Raw genomic sequence first — 14,452 nt, forward strand, 5'->3', positions numbered from 1 at the left:
TGTCACTGCCAGGCCATCCCCGCCATCCATCTAAGATGCTCTGGAGCCACGGAGGGGCAGGAACTGCCCAACGCTGGCTTTTTTCCAGTATGACATGCTCTAAGTATGAAATACTAGCATATCCTTCCCATTCCTCAGAAATGGGGAAAAGGATTTCGAATCTGAAGCCGCCATACAGGCATTTCAGCCCACCTTCTTCACCCTGCCAGAAAACCCCTCCCGTCACAGGTGCAGGTGACCAAGCAGCATGGCGGGTCCGTCAGGACAAGGCCCTTCGGGGATGCACTGAGGAGCGTTGCAGACCGCTACGCAGACCACATGGCCTCCCGAAGCACCAGCGTGACTTACACGCGCGTGTGACTGCAGGCCACTGTCAGAGGCCGTGGGCATCCAGTTTGCCAGCCTGGCTCCCAGCTGTTTCATAATTTCTGTTCAGTTATTGAAATAAGAGAACAAAGGCGCGACTAGCAAGCGTTCAGTCTTCCTGCTGATGCTAACGACATTCGGGATAAAGGGCTGCTCTGCCTCCCCGCCAGCGGCCGCGCGCAAGACACATTAGGAAGCCTACAGCTAATGACTGAGTGAATTAAAGGCCATTTCTCAGCACTGCCAATGAATTAACACCCCAGGCTCTGAATGGGGGAGTTATTCTTGTTCATGGTGCTTCCTTCCGGCCGAGGGCTGGGGAGCGTGGTCCAGTGGGTGGGCACACAGCACGGGGGAAAATCCACCCCGATTTCCCCATCTCCTGCTTCTGCGTGCCGAGCTTGCTCACGCTGCCTTCAACTGCAAGCACCCCGAAAAGATGACTCAGGGTAGCAACCGCATGCCGATCATGGGGTACAAAGATCTTCCCCTTCCTGTGCAACTCTCTTCTTGAACTGATTTAGGTACCCACTCAGCGCCAGGGAATGATCTCAGTGCTTTCTGTGTATTAACTCATTTAATCCTTGAAACTGGCACTATCCCCTTGCACAAACAGGCCACCTGAGGCAGAGAGGTCATGTCTCGCCCAAGACCACCAAGGCGGCAAGCGGCAGAGCAGGATTCAAACCCGGGCAGTTTATGATAGATCTGACTGCCTCGCCTCTACCTTCTCAGTGAAAGGGTTCACTCCTAAGGTACAATGTCCCGGAGGCCCAGAAGCTTCCTATTGAGACAGGAGAAGATCTCTGTCTTCTAATGGGTTTTATTTAGGTGCTGGTAGGACATAAGATTCCATGCAGCTCCTTGGTGGCAATGACGGGATTGGAACTACGCAGTGTTCGAAACGACAGCAAGAACTACTGATAAAAGAATACATCCCAGGGCAGTGTCTCCAACGGAAGGTCCTGTGAGGCTTGGCTGGTAAGAGACTTCCCCCAGGAAGCAGCTGTTGACCCTCCTACATGAGCTACATCCGGAAGGATGGAGAGTGGGCCACCTCCCTGGGCCCGCAAGGCCAGGACTGCTGGCTAAGTCACCAGCGGACTGATACCCCAGCAAGACACCACGAGAGGGGTGTGTGTGCTCAGAGAAGAGCCGTCATAAAGGGATGGAAAAGTCCATGTGTTACGGTAAGCAGAGAAGGTGCATTAGAGAATTAAGGCAGGCAGGCAATGGGAAATGCTATCTCTAGAGAAGGCCCTAACAAGGGGCGCCTGGGTGGCACAGCGGTTAAGCGTCTGCCTTCGGCTCAGGGCGTGATCCCAGCGTTATGGGATCGAGCCCCACATCAGGCTCCTCCGCTGGGAGCCTGCTTCTTCCTCTCCCACTCCCCCTGCTTGTGTTCCCTCTCTCGCTGGCTGGCTCTCGGTCAAATAAATAAATAAAATCTTAAAAAAAAGGAGAAAAAAAAAAGCAAGCCCTAACAAGCACTTTGAATCATCCATTCCAAAATAACAATAGAACTTTCACCTAACTATACCAATCATTCTTGTGTCAGGATTGTATCAAGCTTTCCCTATCCATGATTTCCTTTACTTCTCACAACCATCCTGCAACGTAAATAGTATGTTGATTGTGCATATAAAGAAGCTGGGGTTCAGAGAGGGGAAGTAATTTGCTCAAGGCCACATAGCTTGAACCGCACCTTGGTTTCTGCGGCTTCAAAGCTGGCGTACTTCGCCTCTGCACTAATGTGCCATCCAGTCATTTAGAAAAACTGTTGACATTTTTTTTCCTCCTAATGATGTAAATGAATTTCTACTAGTATAACGAATATTCTTCCCAAGACATGAATAAAAGCTTACCTGTTGGTGTATTTATTGTAATAAATTCAAGAGGGTTTTACTACTGCACATAGAAGAGTTCAAACTTTTGGAAATTATACTTCTGACTTCAGCCAAAGGAACCCATTCAAAAAATAATAATAAGTAATATTTATTGAGTGTGTTCTAAGTATCAGTCACATTCTAAGGTTTTCCATGAACTAACTCATTTAATTGTCTTGACAGTCCTGGAAGGGAGATGCTACTGTTCTTTCTAGTTTTACAAATGAAGAAATTGAGGCACAAAGAACATACATTTGATAAGGAAGACAACTGCTAACCAAAATACTACCATCAATAGACTCTCCCCCAAATGCTCTGCTGCCTATGGAAATTTTCAGAGCTTTATTATCTTGTCCTTAAAGACATGTGCAGGCTCCCCCCCCCCCCCGTCCCCTTTTCCTTGGTTTAAAAACACCTGGGAGAAACTACATAGGTTCCAAAGAATAACCTTGCTGGCCAGCAGCTGCTCTGGGTTCGGGCTGCAGCTGGTACAGTTTCTCCAAGACTAGTCTGCTTACCCTGGGCGGAAGCAAATGCCAAGAGAGAATGTGAGCCAAAGCTGACCATGAATGGATGAGCACGGAACTGTGAAGAGTTCTCTAAACAGAAGCACGAGGTGGGGCTCATGAACAATCTTTAAAGCAGACTGGACAAGTCCTTTAGAACAGAGATCTGTCCAGCTTCGGGTTCTTCACACCCCTCTTCCTGGTTAATCCCCAACACCACTTAGGTGGTGGGAACAAGCTTTGTTGGGGGCCTCTCTGCAGAGCTCCGGAAGCGGGGCTGGGGAGACTCAGAGAGTGGCCGGGGCGTGCAGGAGGTGCACGGCGGCCCTCGGATCCGAATCGACGTCTTCGCACCCCAAATTCAGATCTCACTTGCTGATCAGATTGCTGCCCTTTCTCCCAACCAGGAAATGAATGCACTTTTAGAGAGTACAACACAAAAACTACCTTTTTACATACCGTCTTTGACATTGAAACTAATGGACAATGTTATCTTACACAACCTTGGGGCAGCATTCTGCAAAGCTGGCCCCTTTAACTTGTTCCTTATGCTGGAATACTCGATTTTCTTTGCAATAACATCAAATTCTGCTGGTGTGCCTTCTGCACTCTTCTCAGTCTTCTTTGCTGGCTTCTCCTCTCCCATTCTTGTTCTTAGACTGCAGGCCCATGCTCTCTCTTCTCGATGTATACTTCTAGTACCATAAGCCAATAACTCTCCCTTTATCCCACCCCCGACCTCCCTTTCCTGGCTCTCTCCATATACTCCAACTGCATCCTTCGCGTCACCACTGGCCACCATATCTTAAATTCACTGTCTTCCAAACTGATCTAACCTCCTGCTCCCAAGCCTGGTCCCCCACCCGGATGTTCCAGCCCACATCGGAACCTTCTGTGTCTGCTCACTCTCTTCTATCTCTGACATCTCACCAGGCATCACATGCACCTTGTGCACGTTCTACAGGCTGCATCCCTTCCAAATGTGTCCACTTCTCTCCATGCCCCCTTCCACCGCCATCCACAAGACCACCACCCTCCCGGGCCTGTGCTAACTGGGCTCTCTCATCCACCCTTGCTTCTTCTAGTCACTCAACCTTGCAGCCGCCCAAGTACCCTCTTAAAAATGCAGATCTGATTGCATTCCCTTGGTTAACACACATCAATGGTTTCCCACTATTAGGATAAAATTTAAGAATCCTTAACTTGGCCTGGGAAGCCCTACAGGATTGTGCCTTGGCCTCCCTGGCTGCATCTCTGTGTGCCCCTCCCTCCCAGTCCTTCAGCTGGAATCTCCGGCAGGCCTCCCAGCCAGGCTGGGCTGCTTTCTCTACCTCGCACCCTCCCCAAGTTCGTTCCTTAGCCTGCCATTCCTCTTTACCACAACGGCCTGGCAATAATAATGAATGACTATTTGGGTCACTATTGGCCCGGTGCCTGTTTCCCTTACAGATCTGGTGAACACCAGGGCAGACGGTATTCCTAGTGTCCCGTATAGCGGAGGTATGAATTCATGAACTTTATTGAATGACTGCCTATAAGAATAGGAAGAAGGTTTTAATTCTACTGTGCCCTTTTTAAAAAGCAGTTGAACTTAGTATCCTTGAAAGCCTAGCCACTCACCATAAAAAGTTAGAGGCTTATAGGGAATTTGCACACATTGAGACTGCTAGGCTCTCATTTTTTTATATTAGTGCTCCGCTACGATTGGCCAATGAGATATTGGTGGCATTTCTCTAAAAATTTTTTCAGCCAATAGAACCAAAGCAGTATAATATCTTTTAGCTAGAACTGGCTGTTTCTATAACTGGCCGATGTTACAACAGTCTGGAAGGGCACTAAATGACACTCAGGTGGCTTGAAAAACTTAACACAATTCTCTGAAGAATAAAACTTACCCCACCGAGCAGTTTGGTGCCCGCGGGGTCGATCTGATTATTCCTGTGACTTACAGATATTCTCCTCCTGCTCCAAGGCAAGGAATGCTCTCAGTAAGTTGAAAAAAATATATATCAATCACTAAAATCATGCCCAAACTCTTAAGCACAGTTAAGCGTCACCACAAATCTTCTGGCCAGGGCTCTGTCTGAAAAGAGGACCAGGGTAAATGCCTTACTGATTCTTGGACTCCTCTCCTGCATCCTGTCTCTGATTCTTGGACCCTAACTCTGTGACGGAGAAAAAAACAAGAGGGACTTTGTGTAGGCCAAGTGATAGAAATTTTTATTGAACTAAATAAAAATAAAAGAGGCCTTCTTTGTACTTTTCTCACTATTGATGGACTCATTCACCTTAGTTAGGTTTAATCAATTTCCTGGACCTTGGTTATAAATTGTACTTTATCAGTGGTCAAAAGCTGAAAGTCTTGTACCTAACATTTCATGGGTCCAAAGCCACGTCCTTTTCATGAAGCTGATGAATGACTACATCCAGTGTACGAAGTCCTTCTAAGAATATACAGATACTGATTTAGAATCTACCCAAATCCACATGGTTATCCATAAATAGCAAAGGACATGCAGGACTTCCTTAGAAACCAAACCTCTGGCAGGAGGTGACATCTGAGATCGCCAGGGAAGACAAAGGCTACAACCTACACAGCCCTGTGTCACCAAAGGGGCATCTGACGGGACTTCATTTGAGAATGGGAATGGTTTTCCCAGGATGCCTACGAAAGCCCACCTGACCCACAAGGAAGCTAAATGTGCAAGTCTAACTGTGGGCTTTAACTGCCTCCATGTGCCGGGTAGGTCAAGTTCCTCTTCTGGACACCACAAACCCAAGCCGTCACCACTGGCCAGGGCAGCAGACATGGACAGGACCCGGCAGGGGCAGGATGCCAAAAAGGAGTGCCTGGTGACAGAGATAGTTATTACTCAGGGGTTCAGAATTTACAGCCATCTGAGTATTTAGTATTTCTTTTTCTTCCTATTGGGGAATAGGAGCAAGACGAAGGCTCAACAGATAAAGCCGGTATAATCTCTTAATGTCCCGTGGTCACAGTGTTCCTGCTTCCGATGAGAAGCCAGGGCTCATGCATATTGGTGCGTAAAGCAAAGTGTCCTTGGGCACACTGTTGCCTTCGGTGCAAGTGGGGACTTAGAGGGCATGTCCCCATGGATGTGTGTGCCCCGCTGAGTCTGAACTCTGACTTGCTTCCAAGATAGAGGCTCCAGAAAGTGCCACAGAAGAGGAGACATGAGGGGGTCTTTGCCATAGCTCTGATGGGGAGCATGAGAGCCAGAACCCACACCTGCTGGGTGCGGCTTCTCTGCCCTTGCTCAAAAATCCTGAAGTTCTCAGAGTAAAAGACCATAGAAGCAGAGGCCAGGTAAAGAATATGGGAAAACATAACTGGCTTATCAGCTGAGAGGCAGGATGGAGGCAGTGACAGTGCTTGGGCTCGGGAGTCCGATCCCCTGGGCTTGAAACCTGTTTTTCCCCTAAGCTGTGTGACCTGTAGCAAGTTATTAACCTCTCTGAGACTCAGCTGCATTAGTTTGAGACTGTGGGTTATTGTGAGGATTAAATGAGATGATTCAGGTCAAGTGTGGAACAGAGTAATTGTCGTAGGGTAAATGCCTTGGAAAGTGTTAGATATTGTTACTTTAGCAACTTGAAAAAACATATAAAGCTCCAATAAATCATATCAGGTAAGAAGGGAAGAAAATATAGATTGAGAGGATGTGGAGAAAGGGGATCCCTCCTACATTGTTGGTGGGAATGCAAGTTGGTACAGCCACTTTGGAAAACAGTGTGGAGGTCCCTTAAAAAGTTAAAAATTGAGCTACTCTATGATCCAGCAATTGCACTACTGGGTATTTACCCCAAAGATACAGACGTAGTGAAGAGAAGGGCCATATGCACCCCAATGTTCATAGCAGCATTGTCCACAATAGCTAAATTGTGGAAGGAGCCAAGATGCCCTTCAACAAATGACTGGATTAAGAAGATGTGGTCCATATATACAATGGAATATTACTCAGCTATCAGAAAGAACGATTACCCAACATTTGCAGCAACATGGACAGGACTGGAGGAGATAATGCTAAGCGAAATAAGTCAAGCAGAGAAAGACAATTATCATATGGTTTCACTCATTTACGGAACATAAGAAGTAGGAAGATCGGTAGGAGAAGAAAGGGAAGAAGAAAAGGGGGGTAAACAGAAGGGGGAATGAACCATGAGAGACTATGGACTCTGGGAAACAAACTGAGGGCTTCAGAGGGGAGGAGGGTGAGGGGAATGGGATAGACCGGTGATGGGTATTAAGGAGGGCAGGTACTGCATGGTGCACTGGGTGTTATATGCAAGTAATGAATCATGGAACATTGCATCAAAAACTAGGGATGTACTGTATGGTGACTAACATAATATAATAAAAAATTATTATTAAAAAAATATAGATTAAAACAAAACAAAACAGGGGCGCCTGGGTGGCTCAGTCGTTAAGCGCCTGCCTTTGGCTCAGGGCATGATCCCAGCATTCTGCGATCGAGCCCCACATCAAGCTTCTCTGCTGGGAGCCTGCTTCTTCCTCTCCCACTCCCCCTGCTGGTGTTCCCTCTCTCTCACTGTGTCTGTCTCTGTCCAGTAAATAAATAAAGTCTTTTAAAAAAACAAAGCAAAACAAAATAACACAATGCGCCCTCTGGAAAGACTCTGCATTAACTGAGGATGTAGGCTCAAGGGCCGAAAGTTCTTATGTTAAAATTAAAAAAAAAAAAAAAAAGGAAAGAAAAAGAAGGAAATGCACATAAGTGTGTGTGCGTGCACAGGCATATTTGCATTCCTGAGTATTTGAAATGTTCTGTGGGATGACTGGGGATTTTCTAGAGTTTACATGGTAAGTGCCTTTGGCTTGAGAGTAACGGTAACAATTGCTAGGCAAGGAGCCTACGAACTAAGGCAAATGGTCAAGGTGGTCAAGGGTGTGAGGCTCCAAGGAGGTGGTGGCCTTCGGAAAGACTCTTGGAAGGAACAAACCACAAGGAACGAAGCAGGAAAGGCAGGATGTGGGGGCAGAGCCTGACAGGACACTGCTTAGGTGAGGGGAGAGGTGTGACCAGAGTCCAAAGGCATAAACATGGGGTCCAACCAGCGGAGGCATCTGGTTCTCAGGAGAACTGGAGGAAAGGGCACAGCTCTCGGTCGAGGGCTTGTAAAAGAGGCCCCAGCTGGCCTGGCTGGGCTGCCGAGGACAGCAGGGCAGAGCTGCAAGGAATCTCAGTTTGTGCCCAGGAGGGGGACCAGAGGTGGGGCAGGCACCCGCACAGCCACGCTCCAAGCCTTGCTTCTGAGAGCTGCCCGATTAACACCCACCCCTCCCTTCACCTGCCTCCGCCTGGGCCTTTGAAGGTCTCTGCCCCACAGCACCACAGGGACTCTGTCTACTACAGTGTCATTCTCAGAACAGAAGATGGTGAACTTCAAGCTTCTCATGCACTGAGCATTCTTCGCCCTAACAACACGACAGACTTATAAACTTAAATTGCAAAGTGTTTCGCTTGCCTACTGCTGCTTGCAGAAGCCTACAAGGTCCAGTTCTGAGGATCACAGTTCAAGGCTTTGATTACTTATCTATACTTCCCTTCTTGGGGCTTGGGTGGACATTGAGATCAGATAGACCTGGGTGTGAACACTGTGCACTTACTGGCCCTGTGACATGGGACTAATTACTTCCCCTCCCTGAACTTTGGTTTCCTCTGTGTTAAATGGGGTTTGCATGCATTCTGCATGAGGGGCAATGGCTACAGGCAAAGAGAGAATGATAGTAGATGAGATCATGGACATAAGCAAAGAACCTCACCCAGGCACATAGAAGTCACTTAATAATTGCAACTGCTGGGTCTTATTGTTGCTGGTCTGCATATGAGGACCTAGGAGGTTGATGGGATTTTACTGCAAACTGGAACGGAGGTCCTCACTGATTTCAACCAGGGATGCTGGGCCTGGATGGGCCAATTAAAAAGCAATCTGCTCCTGGTGCCCGCAATCCACCAGCCTCGAACTGCAGCGGCCACCCGACAAAGCAAGTGAATTGCCCTAAACCGTTGATGAGGAGCAAGATGGCGTCTGGGAACCCCGTTCCTGTGCAGTTGGTTAACCTCTCATCTGCCATCCAGCTTTCCCAATAGCTATGCTCTCAGCTGCCTAATTGTCTAGAGGCTTTGACTTATCCGACAAAGGAAGGCGGCTTTAACAAACATCAGTAAGGCCACAAGGCTGAGGGCCTCGCCCAGGACGAGCCACGCAGGACAGTGTGGCCAGTGCTATGGTTTCCCACACGGGTGGCAGCAGTGTCCGCCGGTGAACGCCAGGGCGGCCCTCCAGCCGGAGGACAGGCCCTGGATACTAAAGGGTGTGTGGAAGGCCTTGGGACGTACTTTCCCCAGGGTTCAGGGGAGTAGCTAAGGAAGACCCTCTTTTCCATACTTGACACTTCACTCGCCTGCCTAGTCACTGTGGTCTAGTTAACGCGTACGTACAACCTCTCAGTCATGGACTCATCTATTCCTGGATGAGTTCGTTCGTTCCACGAATATCCACGAGGCATCTCCCACGTGCACAGCCCTGTTCTAGGCGCGAGAGATACACGATGGAGAGATACATCGGGGATAAAACAGACAAAATCCTCTGTCCTCAGGAGCTTACGCTGCAGAGTAAGACACAGGAAGGTCCACAGAGAGTACGTGTGCGGGAGGTAAGAGCTATGTATAATAAAGCAGGGAGGGCAACAGACATGCTAACGGGAGGGGTGCAATCTTAAGTAAGGTGGTCAAGGAGGCTGCACCCAGGACGTGATATCTGAGTACGACCTGAAGGGGCGGAGGGCTTTACCTGCTTTTCCGACGTGACCACACCAAGGTCACGTCACACCAAGGTCACATGGCCACTCTTGACAAGCAAAGGAAGTCCTTTGCTTGTAAGAGCACTCAGGCCTCATCCTCTTTTGCAAGTTAAGGTGTGTGCTTCCAGGGGACCCCAAGTCCCACAAGGGGGGGACCCCGGCACAACGCTGGACACCCAGGAAGCGATGTGGCCGAGAGATGGGGGCTCCCCTGGGGCGCAGGCAGGCCCTCACCTCCTCCAGCCGCCGCCGCTGCTCCTTCTGCTCCTCTATGCGCTTCTGGCGCTCGGCCAGCAGCTGCCGCTTGTGCTCCTCGTTCTCCCGCTGCTGCTGCTCCAGCTGCTGCCGCCGCAGGGCCTCCGAGCGCTCCTTGTTGGCCAGCTGGAGCCTCAGGAAGTCCCGCCGCAGCGTGGACTCCCCCGGCAGGTTCAGAATGGAGCTGCGGGAGGGAGACAGAGAGATGGGGAGCCTGCGTGTGGCGGGGGCCATCGTTACCCAGGCGCTGGGGGCGGCCGGCCCGGCAAGCGGCTCGCCCGTAGGCCAGCACAGGCTCTCAGAGCCTCCATTACTTACAGTACTCAGCCCCAGAGAAACTGAGTCAAGGCGACAACAGAGCAGTGTTCAGCCTCCTTTTCAGTGTGACCCTGGGCATACACACGAGGTCACCATCTGTAGAGAGACGTCACCTTCCTGGTGTCGTCACCTCTCTCCAGCACTGTCCACACTGCTCCCTCACCCTTGTGACATGCAAAGATCTGCTTCTAAAGGTTTTAGGGAGTGTGTGAGCCCTCGGGCCTGGATCAGCTGATTTTCACATTTAAGAAAGTCATGAACAAAGCCAGCAAGTGAAAGGGACAACCGGGAGCAGCAAGGGGGCATGTTCTACCAAGAGGACATCACTGTCCCCGCAGCATCTCCATGACTCCTGGCACCCAGCCCCAGGAGGCAAAGGGCGGGCTGCTCATGTGAAGACGTGATAAGCCAGGGAGGGAAAACATCTGAGTCAAGGTCACCACAGAGCAGACGATGAACCCACACCTGCCAAAGTCAGAGTTCAGGGCTCATCTCACTGCACCACGGTTAAAGGGAAGTGACATGGTTTGGCTCTGGAACAGACGGTGTAGCTAGGACTTCAACCCAGCTCACTGATTCCTAGATTCTGTTGAAGCACCGTGGGCCTCAGTTTTCTCATCTGTAAAATGGTAGCTGTGCATCATGTATGTGTGTGTGTGTGTGTGTGCGTGTGCGTGTGCGTGTGTGACAGGAAGAAAAAGAGGACAGAAAACACCGTAAAGAAACTCCACCTACTTCCCTGGTGATCTAGGGCTGCCCTATTCACATCTCACTCATAGGAACAACTCAGTGTTAGAGTCTTGGTTTGTGCATAGCAGCCTAACAGGAAGGTGGGGCAGGCTTCTACCTGTTCATGCAAACCTAGCCCTTTTAATCTTTCTGGCGACTTCCACTTGAAATAACTCCGCTAAATAACTAGTGAGCCGCTTCTGTGTCACAGGCACCGTAATAGGCTCTAGCGGATAGGGCAGTAGCTAAACAAATTCCCTCTCTCGTTATCCTCTTGTAGGGAAGAGAGACAGACAAACGACTAATCTCACATATGAACAGGCTCTACAGAAGATGTAACAGTTTAAGAGTGACAGTGGCAGGAGGCTGGGACGAGGATTAAGGGTTCTGCCTCAGACTGGGTGATCAGGGGAGACCTCTCTGAGAAGGTGCCAGATGAGCTGAGACTCAAATGATGAACAGTCGGTCCCATGAAGAGGTAGCGGAAGAACCTTTTGAGCAGAGAGAAAAGCAAATGCAAAGAGGCCTGTGGTGGGAACAGGTGGGGCCTCTCTGAGGACTTCCCAGAGCAGAGTGAAGGAGAGAGGTGGCCCAGGAGGAGGCCAGGGACAGTGGGCAGACCTGGGGAGGCACATGGCATGGGAATCACGCATGGAAAGGTTATAGTCAGGAGACTGACGTGATGGGATTTGTTTGGCTGCTGAGGGACAACTGTCTACAGAGGGCAGGAGGTCAAGCAAGTCCACCAGCTGGGCTGCTGCTGCAGTGGCTCTGTAGGGCGGGGTGGGGCAAGGGGACAGAGGTGGAGAGAAGCACTGGTGGCAGAGTTAATGAAGCCTGTTGATGGATCCAATGTGTGGAGTGAGCGATGACTTGCAGGTTTTGTCTTGGCACCTGGACAGTGATGGTGATGCCAGCTGGGGAGGTGAATGGCGGGGGGAGCAAGTCTGGTGGTATTTGACAAGGGGATCATTCTGTGTTGGACAGTGTAACCACTGTGCTGTGTGACTGCCGTCTATGCGCAAAAATGACATAAAAAGGCTTCGTTCACGAGGTCCTAAAGACAGTGCTTGGATTCCATGAGCACACCCCCTCTAAAACTTACAGCTTTTGTGTAGAACACTAAAACAAACCCCCAGTGACAGTGCCACAAGCTCTGTGCAAAGGCGGTGGGACTTAGGGAACCAGGCACAGGAGGAGGCTCCATTAATATAAACTGATGTTGAATCAATGTCAGGCGATTGGAGCTGTAGTAGTGGCTCAATCATTAACTTGGTGTGTGGCTTGGGTGCCATCTTTGGGCTCTCACCCCATTTCTAAAATGAGATAACCACTGTCCCTTTCTACTTTTCAGAATGTAATGAAGATGAATTACATGGGTCCATAGACAGGACTTGGAACATAATCTTCAATGTGATACAATGACACGTTACAATTATCGCAGCGTGAAGACATGGCTAGGTCAGCTCGCTAAGAGACTCCTAACACGCAGTTTGGCAAGTATCAGTTAAAACAGGGCTTCTCCGTTCTATAGAGAGTGATCGCAGGGCCGACATGACATCTGGGTAAGCTTTGGAAAAAGAAGAATAGTACGCAACTTCTCCGAGAGCAGGGCATTGGTCCTTTGCCTTTATAAGAATATTCATTTTCCATGTCACCGCTTGGCAAACATCATCTTTATGCAGCTAAACTGGAGGCAGCCAATGCGTAAAGTATCAGATGGAAGGAAAAATTCTCCTTCAGTCTTTGACCTTGAAAATTCCTGTAAGCAGGTGTAGAGAAAAACTGGATGGCCCTGTAAGTCCCTCCCCCTCTGGTAGTTTAGCAGTAATCCAGCTTTGTAGATCTTGAGTTAACTCCGAAAAAGAAGCCACTAGCTTGTTCTAGCAGCAATGACGGAGCTGGCCCCTCTCCTGAGCAAGCAGCTCTGCCTCAGCAGTACGGGAATTACTTCTCCTGGACCACTGGAGCCCCCTCCTTGGAATGGCTAGAGGACGGGGACCCATTTCCCCAGTGAGCCTTCTGCTTGTGCGTTTTCCCCACTCAATCTCACTTCACGTGTATAGGGCACTGACCACGGTGTATGTGCCTCTCACTCACCAAACTGCCACAGCTGACTTCTCTCGTGCAAGAGAAATCCTGGCAACGTGAGCACACTAACCTTAATTATTCATAAACAGACTGGAAGGAAGTCAGAATCAATGTCAAGTGAAATTCAAAACACACGCATCATAGCGATAAAGCAACATTGATCCTGGAGTCCAACATGGGACAACTGGAATGAGCATGAAAGTTTCTAGTTAGGGTTCCCCTCTGGAGTGTGATTTGATTTCCTGGAAATCATTTCCTCTTGGATTAGCTTGGGGTGAAAATACCAAGACATGTGACAAGGACAGTGGCTGCCCAAATGGGCTTCTCAAAGGTATGGAGTAACGAACTGAATAATTTGAGTCCAAAAATACCACTTAGGTCTCCTGAAAGTTGCAGTTTTAAGGCCTTTGAGTCTTGCATTACCCAGATAACTGCCTCTTACCCATTCTACACGTTACATACGTGGGGAAACAAGGTCTTAGAATAGAGACCATAAATCTTAGGAGACAAGATAAAGAATATGCTGATTTCCACATTTTTGTAAGAGTCTGCCTGGGGACATTTTCCCAAATTAATGAGTATGTTCATGGGCAATAAATTAAATAAGACCACCTTGCTGGATTCTTAAAAATGAACCTATAAATCAAAAGGAAGTTAGTTTCACACAAGCACAATTCAGAACGTGAAAATAAGACTTGGCGTTTGCTCTCCTACCTGGGCTCTCCTGAGTCATTCTCCTCCTCCTCTTCCTCACTTCCGCTGTACTCATACTCGGTCTCATCTAAAGAGATACTCACAGAATGTTAGTGCATAAAAAGATGCCATAGCTCAGTCAATCCCATCCCCCTCGTTTTATATATAAGTAATCTGAGGCCCAAAGAGTTGTCAACAATGCTGACCTGGGACGGGCTCCAGGCCTCCTGACTTGTGACCTAACAGTTCCCACCAGCAGAGCTGGATTCAAGAACGTGGAATTCACATCCAAGACTGTCCCAGCTGACTCTAGAGATCTGTCCCTAATGCCTGCTGTTCACATGAAAGTCAAGGCAAGGAACTGAAAAATAGGTGTTCGGTTTGTATGAACTCCCATTAGAGGATTATCTAAACCAATCTTTTATTGGCCCACTATTAACTTATTGTCTGTATTAATCATTTTTTAAGTAAGAACCCACAAATTGTCTTTAGATATCTTGATAAATACCAGAAAAAAAAACTGACAGCGTGTGCTATTAGAAATATAGAGTTAAATGATCCACTGGGGACATTCATTTAATTCAGTAATATGTTAAGCAAGTTAACGTAATAATGAATAAGACTGAGTCTTTGCTTTGGAGGAGATCAGAATCTAATGGGCGAGATGGACAAATAGGTAATCAGATCTGCCATGATTATTAAGAAATTAATCTTTATTGGGTGCCTCCCATGCTAGTCACCTTACTAGATACTTTACTTAT

At 48.5% G+C, this 14,452-nt stretch overlaps 1 protein-coding gene across 8 annotated transcripts in view; it reads right to left on the reverse strand.

The window, feature by feature from the left end:
* Positions 1-14,452, reverse strand: part of TNIK (TRAF2 and NCK interacting kinase) — a 373,645-nt gene that overhangs the window by 77,939 nt on the left and 281,254 nt on the right. For all 8 annotated transcript variants that reach the window (XM_087861395.1, XM_087861392.1, XM_087861390.1 and 5 more), the window contains exons 11-12: positions 13,713-13,779; positions 9,840-10,044 (exon numbers count right to left, since the gene is read on the reverse strand). In XM_087861395.1, coding sequence (XP_087717521.1) covers positions 9,840-10,044; positions 13,713-13,779 — 272 coding nt within the window. The remainder of the gene's footprint in view (positions 1-9,839; positions 10,045-13,712; positions 13,780-14,452) is intronic.

This window comes from Ursus americanus, chromosome 4 (genome assembly GCF_024610735.1).
Source record: "Ursus americanus isolate L20-20 chromosome 4, mUrsAme1.1.p, whole genome shotgun sequence".
Classification (NCBI taxonomy): Eukaryota; Metazoa; Chordata; class Mammalia; order Carnivora; family Ursidae; genus Ursus; species Ursus americanus.